This window comes from Zalophus californianus, chromosome 13 (assembly GCF_009762305.2).
Source record: "Zalophus californianus isolate mZalCal1 chromosome 13, mZalCal1.pri.v2, whole genome shotgun sequence".
Classification (NCBI taxonomy): domain Eukaryota; kingdom Metazoa; phylum Chordata; class Mammalia; order Carnivora; family Otariidae; genus Zalophus; species Zalophus californianus.
Genome location: NC_045607.1, coordinates 13,009,491 through 13,031,153, shown reverse-complemented (window position 1 = coordinate 13,031,153; position 21,663 = coordinate 13,009,491). Strand labels below are relative to the sequence as shown.

General features: G+C 58.3%; 1 protein-coding gene across 12 annotated transcripts in view; it reads left to right on the top strand.

Annotated features, from left to right (window-relative positions):
- LOC113934370 (DAB2 interacting protein) overlaps positions 1-21,663 on the top strand; it is a 188,510-nt gene that overhangs the window by 149,990 nt on the left and 16,857 nt on the right. For all 12 annotated transcript variants that reach the window (XM_027615205.2, XM_027615203.2, XM_027615208.2 and 9 more), the window contains 6 exons: positions 11,003-11,156; positions 12,820-12,918; positions 13,756-14,310; positions 17,303-17,447; positions 17,531-17,675; positions 19,880-20,116. In XM_027615205.2, coding sequence (XP_027471006.1) covers positions 11,003-11,156; positions 12,820-12,918; positions 13,756-14,310; positions 17,303-17,447; positions 17,531-17,675; positions 19,880-20,116 — 1,335 coding nt within the window. The remainder of the gene's footprint in view (positions 1-11,002; positions 11,157-12,819; positions 12,919-13,755; positions 14,311-17,302; positions 17,448-17,530; positions 17,676-19,879; positions 20,117-21,663) is intronic.

Here is a 21,663-nt window from a genome sequence, read left to right as displayed (position 1 = left end):
AGAGCCACAGATGGCGCTGGTGCATGGTCACTAGAAGCAGGAGAAACTCAGCAGCTACACCCCACTTTTCTTTGACATCTTGAATTCCTGCCTTTGTTGGTGGCCTGGGAACCTGTGGCTCACTGGCGGCCACCTCTCTTGCTATTTTGCTGCTGTTGAATGACCCAGACCGACTCCCGCTAGTTACAGTCTGTGAAGCAGAGCTCTGATGTCCCACTGAGACCCCCAGACACCAGGCGTGGGAAGGAATAGGGAGCCCGGGTCCCAAGGCCCCCAGGCTCAGTGTCGGCATATTGGTGGTACTTAGTAGTTGTATACTGGGACGTTGGATTAACTCAGACCTCAGACCAGGAGAGGGGCATATTGAGGTTCATAAGCATAAGGAACTTCCAGCAGGCTCTGGCAGGAGGTAAGGGCGGCCCATTTGTCAGGTGAAGAAGCCAAGGCACAGGAGAGGCCAACTTGAGATTTCTGCTCTCTTGGCCCAGTGCCTGTTCCCATCTTTGACTCTTGTCTCCCTAAGACCACAAAGCCCCTCTGTCCCAAATAGTGGCTGGAATTAAAAAGAGCAGGGCTGGAGATGAGCATTGGGGCTGGATATGAGCATTGGGGCTAGAAACCTAGGGTGCCCGTGTTTGTTCCCAGATGTGTCTGTCCATCTCTCTTCAAATGGGGGCTTGAGGTGTCTACTTAAAATGGCAGCGCTCTCGAGCCTGCTGTTGGGGGTGGTAGGTGGAGTGGCTAAGATTCTCTGGGGTCAGATGGCAGAGAGGCTTTTCAAGAGCCCACGTACAGGGAGGGCCGGGCAGGCCCTGCGTGCTGGGCAGAGTGAGAGGCATCTTGGAAATATCTGTGTGCCCAGGGAGAAGCCAGGAACATCCAGAAAAGTGCTGTTGGGGCGGGAAGGGGCAAGAGTGTCTGGGCAAAGGCAGAACCAGTGCTGATCATAGGGCTCACTGCATGTCAGGGCTGGTGTCATCCCCATTTTACAGATGAAAGAACGGAGACATATGGGTTAATTAATGTGACCAAAGTCCCAGAGTTTTATTTTCACGTGTGTTTGTTTTTAAGGAAGGAGACCTCTCCACATTGACCAGTCATCAACCAGTGTGGTGCCAGGAGCTGGGGCTGTGTTGACAAGTGGCTGGTCCTCCGCTGAGGCAGGAAGCTTGGTGCCCAGGGATGGGGAAGGAGAGTCCACACATCGCTTTGTCACCCTAACGTGAACAACATGCACAGAACAGAAGGCCACATGGCATGGCCTTCGGGTATTAGGAGGGGAGAAGGTGCTGCTTCCCCCCCCACCCTCACATTTCTTGGAGAGGCCACCTGAGCCTAGGAGGGCTTCCTGGAGGTGAAGAGCTGGGAGGAATTAGATTAGCCAGAGGGGAAAGTGGCTTCCTTGGGGGATGGAATTCCTTGGTTTTTGGTTCGTTTGTTTTTTTATTTCATCATCTTTCACGCCGCTTGGGTCATGAGTCCCCAGGGCCTGAGGCAGCTGTTGGAGGTATTTATGGTTGCTGCCCCCAGGGGGTGGCGGGGTTGCTGGGGAACCAGTCAGAAACCAGTCCCACACGCGGTGGTGTGATCTGTGGGACCAAGGGGATGGATGGGTGCGTTCACATATGTGAGAAGGAGAGGGGCACAGACTGAGCTTGCAGGGAGGGAACACCTCGGTCAGGGCCTTGAACCATTCTCGAGAGTTGTCCAAGTGGAGAAGGTGGGAAGGGCTTTCAGCAGAGAGCAGCATGTGTGCAGTGGGGGGCCGTCTGGGTCCTGGGGGGAACTGTAGTGTCAGGGTTGCAGCACATGAGGCTGGGGGCAGTGCTCTTGGGGCTGGGAGTGGGGGGCTTTACTGGGGAAGATTGAGGGGAGCTTAAGGTTTGGGGGTGTCACCCTCCTTAATCTTTCTGAGTGCCCTGGCCAGGCTCTTGGCTGTTTCTCCTGGGGAGCAGGGAGAGGGCCAGAGAGCTGTCCCCACTCAGAAGCAGGAGGGGCACTTGGCCCTCAACTCACTTTTGATTTGCCCAGATCTCATCCTATTCAATGTGTGTTCCTCAGATTCTCTTCTTTTAAAATTCAGGGCACTTTGCTGTTCTACTGAGGTTTATGAATGTTTAAAAACTGCTTTGCGGTCCCCAAAGTAATTTGACAAGTCTGACAGCTATTGATTAAAAACCCGAGATTATTCAGGCTGCAGGATGACTTGGGGAGATTAGATGGAAAGTTCTTTGTTTCTTCTCACTCTGCGTGCCCCTTGCCCCCCCAGCCCCCCAAAAAGAAATAAGAGGTGGGGATGTAGATGTGTTCCCGAATGTTTTCTGAAAGCTCTGTTAGGCAGCGGAATCACACTGGGAAGGGTGATGGTCAGAATGCTGAGGGGACCAGAACCAGCGCCCCTCACATCCCTGGTCTCAGCCCCGGCTCCGCGGCCCGTCACCGACAGGCAGCAGTGAGGTATCACTGTGAAGGCACCGGAGGTGTGATGGCGGTGGGAGGCGTTGTACTATTTCGTGTCTGTTCCCTTATGTTCTTAGGTTGTTGACATGTTGGGCTTCTGTGACACTCTTGGAAGTAGCCCAGCAGGTGAGGAGCTGCATCCTAGAGGGAGGAGGGAGCTTGTTTGGGGCTGCTCTGCAGCAAGTCTGTGGGTCTGAGCGAAGGGGGGGGCAGGGTCACAGGCAGATTAAGGGTTGCCCAGGACAGGAGCCCTCCTGGCCAGGTTTCTCATCTCCCTCTTGGTGAGGGCCCCCAGGCCTGGCCCAGTGTGAGCTGAGTACCAGGGTTGGCCAGCTGAGGGTGATGAGGACCAGCCACTCCATTCTCCCAGCCTCTTTCCTCTGGTGTCTTAAAGCTTCCTTCATCAAATCCTTCAGATTAACTAGGGTATATAGGGGAAAGTTTGCCCCATGAGGTGGGGCTCTCCGGACCTATTTGAGTTCGTGCTCCCCCTTTCTGTTGGGGTGATGCTGCCTTTTGTGTGGGACCATTGGGAGAAGGCCATGCTATGGTGTGTGCACCTTGGTAGGAATACCTGTCACGCAGCTGGGCACACGGTAGGTCCTTAGTAAGTGGCTGTTAAGTCCAGGTGGCCACAGTGTCGATCATGAAATAAGCATATATGGGGCACTTCCTTTTTTTTAAATCTTTTTGAAACATAAGTATACATTAATTTATTTTCAAGAATATATTTATATTTTTAAAAACAGGACATGCATATCTCTAAGCAGCATGGCTGACATAGACCAAACCCATGCCGGTAAGCCGAGGCCTGGCTTATGGGGCACTTCCTAGGAGCCTGGCCTCGGGTTGCGCTGTAGCCGTAGCACGTGATAAGCCATCCTGTCCTCCTGTTGTAGTTGCCAGGGTGTGGACCCTCCTATGCCAACTCGGCCCTGCAGTGTAGAGGGGAAGCACAGACTCCCAGGAGTAGGGTGAAGGCTGGAGACCGGGTACCGCCCAGCCCAGGGCTCAGTATGTGTATGGAGATGGGGTCACACTGGTTCCAGTGGCTGCTACGACCTGCCCCCTTGCCTTGGATGAGAGAACCCTGGGCCGAGAGGGACCGTGCCTCCAGGCCCTGTCATCCCAGGAAGCCTTCCCAGGCAGGGCAGCCAGCCTCCCTGCCTTTTAAGGATAGGCTCTGACTCCCTTGGGCCCTGGGAGCCGCTAGGCAGCTCATTCTTTTCCCCTCCCCTGGGACTGCAGCTGGGCCAGAAGCGAGCACTGGCCTTCTCGGCAGCGGGTTCCCAGGCCGGCAGGACAAGGCTGGGCCTGGGGAGAGATGGTTCTGCTGGATGTTCTGGGTGGGGCGCTGCCCTGTTTGTGTCCTGCCACTTGCTTCCCAGGATGTTGGCGCCCTCACCCTGACTGTGCTCCAGTTCTGGAGGGCAGAGGTTTCCAGCACAGCTGTCTGGACCGCCTGGCTGTGGCAGACAGCAGTGAGCTTGGCATGTTCTGACCTGACTCCAGAGTCCGCCGGTCCTGCCAACCCTCAGGTGGGCACCTCCTCCATTGAGACCAACCTTGTCCAGGATTTCTACCCCTTCCAGGCCTGGTTGTGGCCGTAGGCCGTGGCAGTGGACTACACAAGCATGAGTCGGAGGTTGGGTCAGGGGACACTGTGCTCAGGAATCACAGGCAGAGGGGCTAAAGTGGCCCCTCGAGGGGTCTGCTGACCACCCTTTCCTTTTCATTCAGGAAATTAAGGACCTTTTTTTTGAGGCATCCCAGAGCATTTGGGTAGATGTAGTTTGTCCCCATTTTATAGATGGGGCAAACTGAGGCATGGAGAAAGTGAGAGACCAGAGTGGTCAGAGGAAAGGAACAGAAAATGCCCTGGGAAGCCCTTATCTCATCACCCCAAATGTCAGGAGCATCATCACCCACTGTGGAAACATCAGCCTTCAAACATGTAGTTCCTGTATTGGCCTTGCTCACAGCTGCACCGACAGTGGTATCTGGCACTCATCTGCACTGTCTTACTGGATCTTTATAACAGCCCTATAAGGGAGGTAGGTCATTCTCCCCATTTATGGATGTGGAAACTGAGGCCCGGAGAGTTGACTAACTTACAAGTGATCATGGTTGAGTAGTTTTTAAAGAAGAGAGACTAGCTTTGCCCCTATGGCTGGGCACTGTTGACACTAGGTCCTCCTACCCTCCTCCCTGTTCCCAGCTGTGGGTGGGGAGCGTATGCGTGCCTTTGCTCTCAGGGCTTACTCCACTGCCTCCCTGCGTGCACAGCCTATTACCCAGCCATCCTCCAGCAGGGCAGGCGTCCCCTCTGCAGCGTATCCAGAGGGGCTCCCAGCTCCTGCTTGCACACTCCCACAGACAGGGCGCTTACTCCTCTAAAACCAAACGAGCCTGGCCTGTATAGGGACAGCTGTGCCCGAGTAGTGACTGGCCTCTCTTGGTCCCGGTTCTGCCTTCTGGGGGGCGTGCAGGGCAGCTCCCTCTGCTCCTTTAAGACTTGGAAGGAGATTTTGAAGCTCTCATTTTCCAGGCTATACAGCCTCTCAACTCACCCCACCCGTAGCTGGGAACATGCTCTCCATGTCAGATAGGGCTTCTTAATTATCGCAAGTTTTGATTTTGGGTCTCCTCCCTTCTTGGAATAATGGGGAATTTGCTAAACTTCTGTGTTAGTAACCTTTGAAGAGAAAAAAGGCTGGAGTTGAAAAACAGCTCGTGGGTTGGCTGGAAGGCTATCAGATCAGGCTGTGGCCCAGGAGCCAGGACAATGTCCTCTAGTTCCTGCTCCCCAGCCCTCCCAGTGAGCCGCTGTTGGGGCTGGGCTGTGTCTCCAGCAGCGGCCCCACCCATGCCCGTGCCGGGCCCACGTTTCCTGGGCAGGGGCAGTCCCACCCTCGCCAGCCCCCCTGGCTCTTCTGGACCTGGAATGAGTGGGTCATGGTGAGCGGGGCAGCTGGCCGTGGACTTTGGTGGCTTAGCCACCTGTGGGGTGGTGGAAAGCTGATGGAGTCGCGGATGGAGCTGGCCTTAGACTCTGCTGAACGGGGTTCACATCTCACACAGCTGCTCGCCACCCGTGCAGTCTCAGGTGAGCCACCCGGCCCTTCTGGGCTGCAGCACCTCCATCCTGGTGGGCTGTCCTGAGGAGACAGGTGGGAGAGTGGTGTGGCGTGGGGCTCAGCCGTGTGGCTTGGGCATGAGCTCTTGTCTGCCCAGGGGTGCCAGGGCAGCATGCTGGTGGCAACAGCACTTGGGCTGGGCTTGGACAACCAAGAAAGAAAATTCGTTAGGCAGAGAGGTGCGGGGAGAGGTGGTAGGGCTTCAGGAAACAGCATGCACAAAGGGGCCCCAAAGGGGGACCAACTGGGGAGGAGAGTCTAGGTCACTTGTCAGGGTGTGGTGTGAGGGGAGTTAGAGAAGGGGCCATTTCAGGGAGGGCTTCGGCACCAGGTTGGAGCACAGTGACTTGTTTCTCTTTAGGCTGTGAGGGGATGGCAGAGGGGTGGGAGTAACACCATGTTGGGTAGAGGGGCCCATCTACAACGATGGTACTGTGGTCAGATGGAGAAGGCTGTTGAGGAGGCCCTACTGCACTGCCCCCCAGGCCCTGGCCAAGACTGCTCTCTGGAGCAGAGGAGTCTAGGGCAGGTCTCCCTACCCTGTGGCCTTGGCGCTTCCATCTGTGACCTGGGAACCATGGCACCATCCGTTTCCCAGGAAGTATGAGGATTCCATGCTATGGAGGTACAGGCATGAGCAGATGGCCTCACTTGGGCAGGGGACACAAGGCTTCTAGTCCTTGGGATCTGTTGAGGGTGTAGACAGTCAGTTGTGTCTAGGACTCAGGGATGTGTCAGAGGGATGGGACAGTGGTGGGGGGGTACAGCCATGGAGGGTACAGTGAGCCACCTGGCCTTGGGAGACATGAAGGGAGCTCCCCATAACTGGACAGAGCCAGAGCCAGGGGCATTTCTCAGATTCTGGGTGAGCACCGGGTGCTGCTCTTGGGACCTGACCTTGAGCAGACAACTGCCGTGATGACCAATGCTTGGGTTGTCTTTGTCCCTTTTCGCAGTCACCAGGGTTGAGGGCTCAGGGAGGATTGCCCCCATCCCAGCTGAACTCCCCCTCCCAGAGCTTCGCTGACCTGGCTGCTGGAATACTGGGGCTTTGGGCTAGGAACGCTGGGGCCCCTGAATCTTGGTTCTGAGCCAGACCCAGCCCTACCCACCAGGAGCCCCCAGCCAGGCAGGAAGATGGTCTGTGGCTGACCTTCCCAGCATAGCCTGATGACTGTCAGGCTGCTGGGACCACTTGCAAGGTTGCTGTCTCCAGGGAGTCCGGGAAGGCTTCATGGAGGAGGGTGTTGCTGATGCTGAGTGTTGAAGGTTGGATAGGATGAGGGGATGGCATATGCCTGCAGGCCTGCCTGAGGGAGCTGTGAGCCCTGGGGAAGAGCAGTCAGGGTGAGGTAGAACAGACAGATGGACCCCAGCAAGCAAGGCTGGTACTGAATCCCATGCATTCCTGACCAGAAACCCCTCTTCTGGGCTCCAGGGCCTGAGAAATGCCTCTCTCTGAAAATTCTCTTTACAGCACTTCTTCAGTGTATGCTCATTACTGTCAAATTTTGTTTGAAGCAAGACCCTTCTTTTTCAGATAAGGAAGTGGCCCCCAGGGAGTTGAGGTATAGAGGTGACACTAGGAGGAAGACCAGCCTCTGGGCCTGCCCTCTTGGAGCAGGCTTGTCTTTCCCCTGTGCAGTGGGGGTGAGCTCAGTATCTGCCTCTTGGCCTTGTGAGGATTCAGCGAAAGGATATATGTGACATTTCCTGTGGGCACGGCCACCAGCTCTGCTCTGGTGAGGAGGGCCAGGGGCACGGAGCCTGCAGTCCTGTTTGAGGTCTGAGCCCAGCGCAGTCCCATGGCGTCCCTGGCGGGGTTGCTGTGAGAATGAGCTCAGACTGGGCTGCAGCAGTGTGAAGGCCTTTGCCCCCCGTGGTGTGGTGGCTCTTGTCTCCAGGGGCCACAGGAGGTCATCGGGGTAAGCCATCATGAGCCACATCCGGGCATTGCAGGAGGCCATGCAGTGGGAGTGTTGGGCCACCTTCTCTCTTACTCTAGCCATGGAGTGGCAGGGAGGGACCTGATGCAGGGGTCAGGGGTCACAGAGACCCTGTGTACAATGGCATCAGGTCCCTGAGCCCCTTACCTTTCTGTAAAATGGGTAGATGAATATTCCTGGTAAAAGGAACATGAAAGGGAGCAGCTGGGTGTCCTGCGCCAAATGGAGAGGGTGCTTATGAGCGGAGCACCTTCTGGGAGTGGGGTGGGAGCAAGGCGGCAGCTGGCACCTGGTCACCTCCTTTTACTGAGCTTCCTAGGTAGGGAGACTGAGCCCACTTGCTGCCCCCTTGGAGCCTGGGCAGTCTGCAGTGCCCTCCACCCTCCCTCCCTGCCTTGTTGGGCTTTTTGCCCAGCCTGTAGGTGGGCAAAATGCTGCCCTAAAATGCTGTCCTGAGGCAAAAGCAGGGCTGGGTGAAGGCCTACTTTAATGGATGGGGCGGGCTGGTGTGGAGTATTAGGGGGTCCTGCAGGCTCAGGACAGGGCTGGCTTCCTGGAGGAGGTGGTTCTTAGGCTACTTAGTGACCAAGTGACCATTTTTCCTTCCCGAGCCCTAGTCATTTTATCAGCCATCACCAGGGGCACATTCAGCCTCTGCCAGGAGCTTTCACCCTGGCAGGGTGACAGCAGAACAGCTCCCTTGGGGCCTCTTGTGCCCCTTTTCTGTCTGGCCAGGAGCCTTTTGGGGAGGGGGGTGAATAGGTGGACTCCAGGCTGAGTGGGAAGGGTATGTGTCTGCATGTGAATCAGGAGCCCAGGTCCTCTGGCCCTGCCCGCACCTGATGGGGCAGCGCTTTGAGCCTGGCCCTCTACTGTGCAGAAACAGCCCGGCAGACCTTGGAGTAGCTAATGGCTGGCCCGGGTGCCTCCTCCCCCGACTTCTCCCAGTGAGCTTAGCTGCGTGGGGGTGCAGCCTCTGCTCCGGGTCCCCCAGCCTGGAGAAGCCCACGAGAGGTTGGGAGGGTCACAGATGCCCAGCTGTAGCCAGGATGCCTTAGCCGTGAGTTTCCCCATGGCCCTCTGTTTAGCCAGGAACCTTCCCGGGGAGGCCTGGGCCAGCCGGGGCATGTTTATAGAGCAGGATGGTGAGGAACGAAGAGGAGGGTTCTGCAGCCGTAGGTTTCAGGCTCTTGCTGCTTTCCGGTCTGACCTGGACCTGCGGGGCTCGCGGGCTGTAAAACCAGAGCCCCCTAGTCTCCCTGTGCAGGACCAGTCTGCTGAACCGTGCCTCCCTTTCCTCTCCCAGGTGCTCCAGACAGGGGGTGGCCCCAGCACATCAGCTCTTCCCTTTGCATTTCCTGTGTCCCTACCCTGCCATTCCTAGCATCCTTACCTGGCAGGGGTTTCCAGGCTGGGCCAGAAAGCAGCCTGATCCTGGCCTGCCGGCTGGGTTTTCAGTCCTAGACAGCAAGCGTAGCGGGCTGTGGGTCCCAGCCCTTCCTAGGCGGGGTGACTTCTAGTAGCTGGGGCAGGGCCTCTCTTGCATTGAGGAATGAAGCCCCATCCTGGGAGGGAAGCCTGGAATTTGCCCCATGTGGTGGGCGGCCTGGGGTGGCATATTGCAGCTGAGGGCATTACAAACCTCCCCACAGCCTAGGCCAGTGCTGTGATGGGGATGGAGAATGGGCCACTGGAGCAGGGCCCGGGGAGCTTGTTAAGGGAAGGTGCCTGTTGGCACCCAGGGCTGAGTGGTGCAGTAGGCCGCGGTGCATGTTGGTGAAAGCTGCCTTCCGGGGGCGGGGTGCTGTGTGTGCCGGTGGGCTTGAGCCTCACTAAGCTCTACATGTGAGTTTAGGGGTTTGGCTTGGCTCTAAGCTGACCTCAGCCTGCCTCACAGCTTCCCTCTGGTCTGTGTATTCCCCTTGAGCTCCCAGGAGTCCTCCCTGAACGCACCCATTCAGCTTGAGTGATCGGAGCCTTACCCTGTGCCAGCTTCATACTGGCCATGGGGGAGCAGTTGTGGGGAGGCTCACTGGGTCTCTTGGGTCAGGCTACGGGGTTCCCAAGGGCTGGGGTCCTACTTCCAGCTCTGACTCCCATGGAGTGCCTGGCACAGGACTCCATGTTAGAGAGGGCTGTTGCTGTGGACATGTAGAGTCAGAGGTGTGGAGGGTGGCCTCCTGCAGCCTGTGAGGGTCTCTGGGCAGGGCCTCTTGGCTCATCTCTGGATTCCTGAGCCCCCATGTAGTGGGCCTCAGCTCCCCCTTACCTCCAGTGGTCATGGAGATATGAGCTACAGGGTTGTGCCCTGCAGGAAGTGTTTGTTGACCCCGCCAGATCTTTCTGCCTGAGGTGGGGTCTTTACTGAGACAGGGAGAGAGTGATAGCTCGAACCTTGGCCATTAGAGGCCAGGAGCTGAAAGGCAGAAGGCGTTGGGGGAAGGGGGTCTAGGTGGGCTAAAGCCAGGGTGGGTTCTGTGCCAGCTCCAGGGGTTTGGGCTGTGGGCAAGAGTAGGGGCAAGGCCTGCCCAGCTTCCATGCCAGGGGAGGGCTTAGTAGGCATGCTAGTCCTCAGGCCCCAGCTGTGGGAGGGGGCTTCGTGGGGCACTGCTATGTGTCGTTGGCTCTGGAAGGGGTATTCACCTCTCTCAGAAGGACTCCACCAAGCTCTGGTGCAGGTGCCATCTGAGGTGCTTTCCACGTGATGTGCTGAGGAGACCGAGGCTCAGAGAGGGGAAGTGACTTGCTCAGGGCCACACAGCAAGTGAGCGGTGGGCCCAGTCCAAGGCCAGGTCTGTCAGAGCCCAGCCTGGTCTGGGCTCCATTGGGCACCAGGTGGCCCACTACCTCTGCTCTTTGTACCTGCATCGGGCCCACTGACCCTGGCCTTGGCCCCCAAGCTCCAGCACATGGGCCCTGAGTCTCAGTGTCTCAGGTACTGTGCAGAGACTGCTGCGTCCTCTTCGGTTTGAGCCTCAGGTCCTCATGTGTAGGAGGGGAGCAGCAGAAGTCCCTGTGGTTCTCCTGCCCTGAGCGGGGCTGGCGGGCGGACTGTGATGCTGTATGAGAAAGGGCTCTGTTGACAGTGATGTTCTGGACAAATGGGTGACTACTTTGGTCTTGCTGGAAGACCAGGACCAAGGAAAGGAGGTGGGCAAGGTTGTTTGGGTCCTGTGGGTCTCCAAGGCCAGGACCCTACCCTGAGCTCATTGCTGATGTTCAGCTCCTGAGTGGTGACCTCATCCTCAGCCATTTGCTTCCTTAGAGGCTGAGCCACTTCCCCAGAGTCCCTCAGTGGGGAAGAGCGCCTGGCGGGTCCCTGTAACTCCAGTATTGTAATGCCCCCTTCTTGGGAGGAATGATTGCCTCTAGCTGGGAGGTCTGGACAGGCCTCCTGGAGAAGGGGGAAGGGAGGGGAGTGGCAGGCTGGGCCTGACACAAGAACCACCCACCCCCCAGGTCCCATCTGATGCCCAGGCTGAAGGAGTCTCGCTCCCACGAGTCCCTGCTCAGCCCCAGCAGCGCGGTAGAAGCGCTGGACCTCAGCATGGAGGAGGAGGTGGTCATCAAGCCCGTGCACAGCAGCATCTTGGGCCAGGACTACTGCTTCGAGGTGAGTTCCACTGCAGGGGTGGGTTGGGGCACCGTGTCATCTTCTGGTAAGGCCAGGTCGCATCCAGACACCCCTCTGGAGTGCTCTGTGGCCTCAGTGGGGGCCAGGTTCTTTGGGGCAAGGCTGGAATCTGCTCATAGCTTTTGCCTCCTAAGAAACCAGGTGGAGGTGGGAGATGGGGGACTTTGTTCCTGCTCCGTGAGCTCCTTGAAAATGGACCAGCACTGTCTTCCGTGTGCAGGGGCACAAGGCCCCAGTGGGTGAAGGGAGTGAAAACCTGTATAGAATTGCTTAAGCCCCAGAGCCTGCTCACTCCTCAGAAACTCCTCAAATACATTGTGGGGTAGTGGAGAGTACCCCCTTTTTTGGACCTGTCTCCCTTTCTGCATAATGAGAGGCAGAACCTTTCCTGCCCTAGCTTTCTGTGACTCGAGGTTTGAAAGCAGAGGGACAGCCACCCAACCTGTATAGGGTGTGCAAGGCTGTGACCTGCCCAGTCCCTCACTGTAGATGGGGAAACCGAGGCCCAGAGTGGTCAAGAAGATGTCAGCAGCCACACATCAAGCCCGAGGCATACCAGGACCAGGGTAGCTAATGTTGCAGGTGTTCCTGGGCGTTCTTTTCGCTTTTCCAGTTATTCATATTCTCGTCCCACCTTTGTTTCTGGGAAGCTTCCCACCCCCAACAATTTTGCATGATTAGGGGAGCTCTCTGATAGAGGAATGAGCCTGGTAATGAAAATCAGCTACTCAGGGAAAACCTCCAGGCACCCCTGCCCTGAGGAAAGAATGGAGTGGGGCCTTGGCACCTGCCCCATACCCTGTGCCCACTGGGTGCTGTTTCTGGTTCGAGACTCCTGGTCCAGCCAGGCTCTGACTTCTTTGCCTGGGACGGGCTGAAGATGATGCTTGTCCACTTGTCCACAGCCGGGGGTGCTGTTTTGTGCATGCCCTTGAGTGGCTGGATAAGGAGTCTGCTTTCCCCCTGTAGAGCCCTTGGCCTTGTGCTGGGGACAGCAGGAACAGAGTAGGAGCTGCTTGGGTCAGGTTCCCTCACCTGGAGGAGACCGAAGGATGAGCAACAGTCAGACAGGAGGACCCCAGGGCCCAGCAGGCCTAGATAGCCCAATTCTTATTTCTCCAGTGTGGCCTCCAAAATGTTAAGTTTCTGAGACCATCACTGTTGTCACTGCCACTTAGCAAAAGAACCGTCAGAAGGTGTCAGCTGAGGACTGAGGTGATCCTTTGTGCTTACCCATGGTTGTCTCCTTGGGGCCTGTGGTTTTACCTGTAGAGGGAGGTTCTGGGTAAGCATTGCCTTCTGACCTGGGCAGGGAGCCCCTCCCCTTCTCTCCTCCCATCTCTAGGAGAGTGAGATTGGAGCCAGAAAGATGCTTTCCTGTGGACAGGGGTGCTGAGGCAAGGGTAGGGAGCCAGGCACCAGCTGGTACAGGCATGGGCTGTCCTACTTGTTGTTGACTTGCTTGGGGACCTCGGGTCTCAGTGCGTCACCTGCAAACGCGGTCATTGTGAGCCTTGTTCTGCCCCCTCCCTGTGGCTGTGGCGCAGACTTGGCAGCTGAAGTCCCCCAAGGCCCAGAGGTCTTCTGTCATAGCAGCCTTGCTGTGTTCCCTCCTCTGTGACTCTCCTGCCCACCCCCCCAGGTGACGACGTCGTCGGGAAGCAAGTGCTTCTCCTGCCGATCGGCAGCTGAGCGGGATAAGTGGATGGAGAACCTCCGGCGAGCGGTACACCCCAACAAGGTAAGCCTGGACCCAGAGCAGACATAGACTCTGGCAAGAGGGATAGAGGTAGGGATCTCTGGTGTAGGCTGCGATGGGGGGGTGGAAGCAGCACCCCAGTGGGCAGTGGTGCTGGGCCCTGAAGGAGGAGCTCTAGGTGGCCAGGCTCACTCAGACCGTGGGCCTCCATCCTCGAAGCTGCGCACTGACGAGGCTGGGCCAGAGGTCGGAGTATGGGGCTATTACGGACTTGGGTGCTGGTGCCCTGCTGCCTGGAATTCATGTCCCCGTCCCTCCCCCCCCGCCCCCAGGCTGTTTCTGTATGCACCCAATTCTAGCTTGGACAGCCGTCTCCTTCAGAGGAGCACCACTGGCCTAGACTGGTGGGCGCCCAGCTTCTCCCATCAAGTTCACGGATCCCCTCCTGTAATTGGCTGCTTCCGTGCCTGCCTCCATGGCTGCCTTCAGGGCCTGGGCTGAGTCCTGGCTGCCTTGACCTCAGTAAGGAAGGGGCCTTAGCAGCGGTCATCTCTAAATGACTTTACAGACCGGCAAATGCAGAAGAGCTGGTAAATGGCATAGTTGCCTGCTGTGTGCCAGGCCTTGTGCCAACCTCTTACTTGGTCTGTCACTCTGTTTTGTTCCCATTTCACAGAAAAGGGACCCGAGGCTTGGGTTAAGTCACAGGCTTAAGGTCAGTGGGCTAGTACAAGGCAGAGCAGAGACCCGGCCCCTTGTCCACCAGGCTCCAGAGCTGTCCCTGCCTCCTCCCCATCCCGTGTTGGGGCCAGGCCCCTCCTGGGTCTGAGAGCTCTCCGCGGCCCCCACGGTGAGCGCGGCCCCCTTGTGCGTGTGCAGGACAACAGCCGGCGTGTGGAGCACATCCTGAAGCTGTGGGTCATCGAGGCCAAGGACCTGCCGGCCAAGAAGAAGTACCTGTGTGAGCTGTGCCTGGACGACGTGCTCTACGCCCGTACCACGGGCAAGCTCAAGACCGACAATGTCTTCTGGGGGGAGCACTTTGAGTTCCACAACCTGCCGCCCCTGCGCACCGTCACTGTCCACCTGTACCGGGAGACGGACAAGAAGAAGAAGAAGGAGCGCAACAGTTACCTGGGCCTGGTGAGCCTGCCGGCTGCCTCCGTGGCTGGGCGGCAGTTCGTGGAGAAGTGGTACCCGGTGGTGACACCCAACCCCAAGGGCGGTAAGGGCCCTGGGCCCATGATCCGCATCAAGGCGCGCTACCAGACCATCACCATCCTGCCCATGGAGATGTACAAGGAGTTTGCCGAGCACATCACCAACCACTACCTGGGGCTCTGTGCGGCCCTCGAGCCCATCCTCAGCGCCAAGACCAAGGAGGAAATGGCATCGGCCCTGGTGCACATTCTGCAGAGCACGGGCAAGGTGAAGGTGCGTGTGTGGGCACAGCTGGGTCCTCCACATCGTGTGGCCCCACGCGGAGGCCTGGTGATGTGCACTAGATCACCCGCTGTTCCCCATGTTCGAGTCACGGATTTCAGCTCTCACAGGGACACCCGTCACAGCCAGGTGGGCTCCCTAAACCCAAGAGTTGCACCACAGACTGGGGGGCTTTGTGTCCCTCCTCCATGGTTGGAGCTGATCGCTGATGCACATATGGAGCCGATGGGTGGGGTTGTGGCTTATAGCGAAGGAGTGGGTTTGAGGAGCCTCCCTGCTGCACCTGAGGGCCGACCGCTGAAGCTCGAGGGGAGCCAGCCTCTTCCAGACACACGCCCAGTGAGGCAGCATTCAGGTGACATCCCTGACGTGTGACGGCCTGTCGTAGCCCCCAGCCTCAGCCCTCCCACATCAGACACATAGGCTCACACACGGTGCGCACAGGGCCAGTCAGCAGTCAGCCAGCTGTGGTGACAGCTGTCCCCAGCCGCGCAGCCCACGGAATGGGGATTGTCCCAGAGCCATCCGGCAGGCCCCCTGTAGGTTTGGAGGGCCCCACCTCTCTGCCCCCCCCCGCTTTCATCTTCCAGGCCATGCTTCAGCCCCTTCCACCTGGTTCTGGAGACAAGTAGTCTCCTTCAGGAAGGCTCCCCACAGCTCACCTGCCTGGCACAGTGGAGCGTGGTTCTGTGGGCCTCAAAGGTGGACCCCCCACCCCTTCACCCTGCCCCTCCCGTTGGTGGGGAGCTACCTGAAGGGGTTGCAGTGGAGAAGGACTGGGCATTGCAGAAGGCCTCGGGTGCTGGCCTGTGTCATAGGAGAATAAAACACAAATCTCTCATATGTGTCGAAGAGAAAAAAAGGAGCTGCGCCTCTGCCCTCTGGCATGGTATGGTTTGAGAGCCAAGTGGCCTGTGATGGAGGTGAGGGACCGTCATGTGTCAAGGTCCTGAGCCCTTGCAGTCTGGGGCGGGGGGAGACACAGGTTGGGGGCCCAGGCTCATGACTCCCATCAGGGCCCCTTATTCTCTTACCTGTTCCCAGAAGTCTTTGGGCCCTCCAGAGCCCGCCTGCCTGGTGGCTGCCCTCAAGGAGAGGGACTTTCTCAGTGTGGTCTCTGTGAAGGGAGGGGCACTGAGTTTCCCCCTCCCTTCCCCAGCCTTTGGACCTGACCAGGCTGGACAGGCTCTGGTCAGGGTTGGCAGGCTGCTGGGAAACTGAGTGCACTGAGGGAGCCCCTGGCCCCCAGAGAGGGAGTGAGGGAGGCCTCTTGCTGCTGTGTCTGTTCTTTCAGTACCCGACCCCCAAGGGCTGGGCTGGCCTGGAAAGCCACCTCCCATCTGCAGTGACCCTTGTTCTTAGGGCTCATGGTGCTCACCATGGAGGGAGTTGGAAGCCAGGCTCCAGCTGCCCTCCGTGGGCCTGGGGGATCATTAGGCAAAAGGATAGAAAGTAACTCGTGCTGGGGTGATGTACATATGAGCTCCCCCTCTCTGAACACTTGGGAACTAATGGGGCATTTCAGGGTGAGAGGCAGGGTGTCTGATAAGGGCCCTGTAATCCCAAGGTAAAGGTTGTGTCAGTGGGCCTCTCAGCACCTTCCTACCCTCTCTCCAGGCTCCGCCCTCCGGGGCTGTGGCTTGGCAGACTTCCTATCCCTGGACTCCAAGGCTTCTCCCTGCCAACCCCACTCCAGATCTGGCCCAGGTAGTTGTGTGGACTTGGACAGGTCATTTTACTATTCTGTGCCTGTTCCCCTCCTTGAGTTTTAGCTCTTAAAGAGAGCTCCTCCTCATCCCAGCCTGGGCCTAGCACCCACCCCAGGAGTTGTGGAAGACCTGTGACGGTGAGCAGGAGCCTAGTGGAGCTGCAAGGCCCCATGCAGTACTTGGCTCTGCTCCTGTGTGTTCAGAGGAGGGGGCCCTACAGGTCATGTGTAGTGCAGGAAGGGGTCCTCAGGTTGGGTGGTACCCAGAAAGGCACTGGCCCCTTCCCTCTCCTGTGGTCCCTACTGTCCCTCCTTTGGCCAGTAGGTTTCCTGTACCTAGAACTCACTTCTGTATTTTAGGGGCCACTTGTGATTTCAGAGGGCCCAAAGTTATACATATTGAAGGGAGGAATTTCCAGAGCACCAGAAACCCTGGCCCATGCTGGCCACCTTGCCACCTCCATCACCCTCCCCTGTGTCTCTGATGCCCTGTCTTCCCCTTCCCCGGGTCACAGGGTTGGCTGAGGGCACGAGGAGGCAGGGGCTCCTGAGGGAGGCAGGCTCACCTTACCGCATCTTTGCAGTCAGGAGGGAGGGCATGGGCTCAGGCTCCTCCCAGGGTCTTCCCATGACACCATGTAAGGGACCTGTAGACTCATCAGCTTCACAGCTGCCTTCCAGAAGTCTGGGACCCACAGCAGTGAGGGGCCGCCTTACCACCCAAGCCGAGTTCTGTGTTCTCGCCATCTGAGCCCTGGCCCACTGCCTTCCAGGGCATCTGGACAGTTTCCCCCTGGGGGGCGGCCCAGAACAAGTCTGTCTGGTATGGGAGACCCCGTCAGAGTCACGGGCGGGTGGATGGTATCAGCTGCTTGTACAGTGGAGGGAGGGTGGCCTGTCTGTTCTCTTTAGCGCTGTTGGCGATGGGAAGGGAGTTCTGCTCTGGTCTCCTGGCCAGGCCTGGTCAGGGCGGAACAGGGTTTGAGTCCGGCGGGTCCGACCATGGTGCAGTTGGCTCATGGCTCCATGTGGCATGCCCTTGCCGAGGCCACCTCCCCCATCCCTGGACCCAGCTGTCACGTCCACCTCTAGGTGTCTCCCCTTCACAGGCTGTCCGGGCTCACCCCCCAGTAGCCCCCAAGGGTGGGCACCAGCAGCGTGGCAGCAGAGCATCCTCAAGAAGCGCGCACTTCTGGCTGGGGGCGGGGCTGGGATCCCAGGTTCCTGCCTTCCGGGCCTGCTCACATCCACTCTTCTCATTTCCCGCCTTCCCAGGACTTCCTGACGGACCTGATGATGTCAGAGGTGGACCGCTGCGGGGACAACGAGCACCTTATCTTCCGGGAGAACACGCTGGCCACTAAGGCCATCGAGGAGTACCTCAAGCTGGTGGGCCAGAAGTACCTGCAGGATGCACTAGGTAGGGAGGTTGCAGGCTAGCAGGCGGGCAGAGGGTGGCCTGCGCCCGCCAGTCCTTACTCCTCCCTGCCCTCCTGGCCCCAGGTGAGTTCATCAAAGCACTATATGAGTCGGATGAGAACTGCGAAGTAGACCCAAGCAAGTGCTCGGCCGCCGACCTCCCTGAGCACCAGGGCAACCTCAAGATGTGCTGCGAGCTAGCCTTCTGCAAGATCATCAACTCCTACTGGTCAGTGCCGCCTGGGCCCCTGCCCCGTGTCTTGCCTCTTTTGTGTCAGGGTGCCCGCAGGGTGCTGGGCAAGGCCCTTTGGCTCCGTTCTCCGAGTTCTAAACGACAGAGCAGAGGTTTAACAAGGGCGCCAGTGGCCTAGCTGCAGCCTCACGTAGCTTCCAAGTGGTGGCTCTGGGATTAGAACCCCGCCCCCCCCCCCAGACCTGGCCCCCGTCCTGGTTCTTTGTGGGCTCTCCAATGTAAAGGAGTGGCCCAGAATCTGTGCAGGACGTGGTGTGGAGAATCTGGACGTGGCAGTGCATCTGCAAATCTCTTAGCAGGCCCGTCCGTGTGCCGGCTGCTGTTGTGGGTGCTGGGGTTGCATCAGGGAGTGAGGCGGACAGGGCCCTGTTCAAGCACTCTCTTGGAGCAGGTGGATGGCTTCGTGCGAGACCTCTCAGCTGTCCACAGGGGTGCCGTCCCACCCCACCACCTGCCCCCCGCGCCATTCCTCACTCATCCCACAGCCCCACCACCTCATGCTGCCTCCCTTCCTGCTTTAAGGCCTTACGCCTGCCTCCCCTCAGTGGCCCCCCTCCATGGTATCAGACATGGTCGTCTCACCCCTCCTGGGTACCTCTGTCATAGCCCTGATTCTGTCAGAGTGGGATTGTGTCCAAATCTGTTTCCTGCATATACTTGGAACCCTGGGGCAGATGGATCCACCAGCTCAGGGCTGGACCTAGGAAGGCCCGGGAATGGCTTGCTGCTCCCAAAAGACAGGCAGTGATAGGCCTGCTAGGTGACTGATAGCCTTGGGCATGGAGCAGAGGGAATAGCCAGAGCCAGTAGAATGGATGTCCTCCTACCACGTCCCTCTGCCCCTGGGCTGCATAAGGTACTCACCTAGGATCAGCCGGGCCCCTCGAGCTGGGCCAGAAATGACCCCTGAACCTGGGGGTGGAGGCACAGTCCTGAACTCTTTAGGAACATACCTCCCACTGGGGGTGGAGGCACAGTCCTGAACTCTTTGGGAACATACCTCCCACCCTTGGGCTGGACTGTGCTTTCACCCTCTGCCCCCCGTTCCCAGGGCAGACTGGGTGTGGGACACAGGGAAACATATCCGTGGATGATTTTCCCATTTCCTCTTTCTGATATTTGTCAGAGGCCCAGAGGCACCTTTCTGTTCTGAACAAGGCCATCCGCAGATGTCGTTGCTCCACAGCTCCCCCCTGCCTGGCATTTTGGGTCAGGCATTTTGAGGGCCAGGGCTAAAGGTCCTCCCTCTGCTCCCCTGTCACCGTCTCTCTACCGCGCTCTTGCTGCTTCAGCCGCATTCATTGTAGAGAGCCTGCTGGGCAGGTGCTGGGCTTGTTGGGCAAAAGCCTCGTGAGTTGATCAAGGCTTCCTACGGCCTTGAGATGGTTATGTGAACTTGGCAGGGTAGGCCTTATTTTTATTGTAACGGTGAGGGAACTGAAGGTCAGGGAGGGCCAGGCACTTGCTCAGAACACCCTGAGCCAGTGACAGAGCCAGGCATAGAGTCCCTGGAGTGCTGGGGCCTGGTCTGTCCCAAGGTGGGAGGCCTGTCTTTTCAGGGTGAAAAGATAGGAAAACCACTTAAAGATTGGCCAGTGGGGCCTGACTGAGGCAGGCTGTGGATGCCCAGCAGAGAGAGCCGCCAGCTGGGTGCTAGGAACCCTGCCTACCCCCACTGGCCCCCACTGGGTGGTGGGGGGCGGGTCACTCCCTCTGTTTCCCTTCCCGCCGAGAAAGTGGAGAGCTGGGTTCTCATCCTGTGATTAGGCCATTCCCATCTTGGTCGTTCTGAACTCTGCTGAAGTCGTCCAGTTCCTGAATATGATGCAGGCAAAGGGAGTGAGTCTCAGCAGCAGTGATGGCATCCAGGGAGCACTGGTCGATTCCAGTTGTGTTCACCTCACTCTCCCCAGAACCTCGTGCCTGGTGTTGGAGGCCAAGGGTGAAGCTCCGGGGCAGGCTGGCCGTTGGCATTGATTCTGCTTGGGACAGAGACCTGGCCTCTCTCGACCTGTGCCCCTCCCGCCTCGGCCCCTTTGTGGAGAGCCCACCACCCTGCCTGGAGCTCAGCTGTCCCTGCTCCTTCCGCCAAGCCCTCCATTTGCCTTCGCCGCGCTGCGCTCCCCGCAGCTGGCTAGCTCCCCCGCCCGATGACCGACCCCCCCTTCTGTCCCCCCCAGTGTCTTCCCGCGGGAGCTGAAAGAGGTGTTTGCCTCATGGCGGCAGGAGTGCAGCAGCCGAGGCCGGCCCGACATCAGCGAGCGGCTCATCAGTGCCTCCCTGTTCCTGCGCTTCCTCTGCCCGGCCATCATGTCGCCCTCGCTCTTCAACCTGCTGCAGGAGTACCCCGACGACCGCACAGCCCGCACCCTCACCCTCATTGCCAAGGTCACCCAGAACCTGGCCAACTTCGCCAAGTGAGTGCCGGGCACCCCTCGGGCAGAGTCCGGGCGCCAGCTGGAGTGGTGGGGCCGGGCCGGGGGCGGGGGGATGGGGACCTTTCCGCCCTGAAGTTGGGCGGCACGCAGGCCCCGCTTCTGGCCCTGTCATCCTCAGTTCTTCCCTTTCCCGTTGTTCAAAATAAAATCTCCACACCTCATCCTCCTCCTACAAAAAGTACATGGCATTTGGGTACGTTTTCTTCATTTTCAAAGGTGAGAAGAGGAGATATTTTTTCCTTCTGCTTTTTTGAATTAACATTTTATCATAAGGATTATCCCGTGTACTTAACATTCATAAGCCTCATTTTGCAATGAATGATTAATATGCCTTCAAGGGAGAATGGCCCATATATCCTTAACCCGTCCCGCGTGGTTGGGCTCTCAGGTTGTTTCAGACTGTCCTTCTTTGATGCCGTGAAGGATGTCTTTGCTCATAAAGCACTTTAGTGTTCTCAGCTGTACCTTGGAGCGAGTGGGTGGAAATGGAAGGGCTCATTCACAGTGTGGACGGAGCCCTGCTGCAGGCCTCTCTGCGCTGGGCGCTGAGTCACATCTGGCCCCAGCCTCCCAGACCCACACTTGCGCAGAGAAGGAGATGTGGGATAAGCAGCAGAGCAGTGAGGGAGACACGCAGGCCTCTTAGGAGGGCCCCAGGCTTGTCGTCCTGGGAGATGTGCCCCCTGCTGCGTGTCAGGACGAGGCGAGCAGAAGCAGAGGTGTGGCAGGCCCCGGGAGGGCCGTGGTGCTGGCAGGATGAGGCACCCAGGCATTCCTGACTCATCACGCGCCAGGCCAGGAGGAGTGGGAGGCGAGATACAAGAGGTCAGCAGGGACCTGAAGTGCAGGTGGGGCAGGGGGGAGCCACTGGAGGGCTTGAAGCAAGAGGGAGGCTGGCTCTCATCTGTTCTGGGTCCTGAACCCAGTCAGCCTGAAAGCCAGGGGCACAGGGGCTGGAGGAAGCACAGCGAGCAGCTGAGAGACAGGGCCAAGAAGGTAGCCATGGTTCACTCCCACAAAAGGAACTGCAGGGGAAGTGTTGGGGGGCAAGGGGTGGCGATACAAGAGGCCGTGGCTGTGAGGCCGGGGGTTATTAGAAGATAAAGTCAGCAGGTCTCACCGGTGAGAAAGGAAGAAGCTGGAAGCCACCAGGCTTCTGGCTCAGCTGTCTGGGGACGGCAGTGTCCCCACTTAGGATAGGAAGCCTGGTGGTGGGGCATGGGTCTGGGGCGACAGACCTGACACCAGACTTGGCCAGGCCGAATACAGAGGAGGTGCCCATGGATGCGCATGTCTGAAAGCTCAGCAGAGAGACCTGCCAAACGTGAATTGGAAAGGCATCTGTGCACCAAGCCTTTGAAACTTGGAGGAAAAGAAGAAGGAGATTGACCAGCAGTGCATGAGGAATGAGGGCCACAGAGCATTCTAGGTCCTGTGAGGAAAGGTCCCGAAAAGGGTCTCTGGGCTTAGCCAGGAATGAGGGCCCCGAGTCGGAACGGACTCATTGGCAGGGGCAGTGAGTGGCA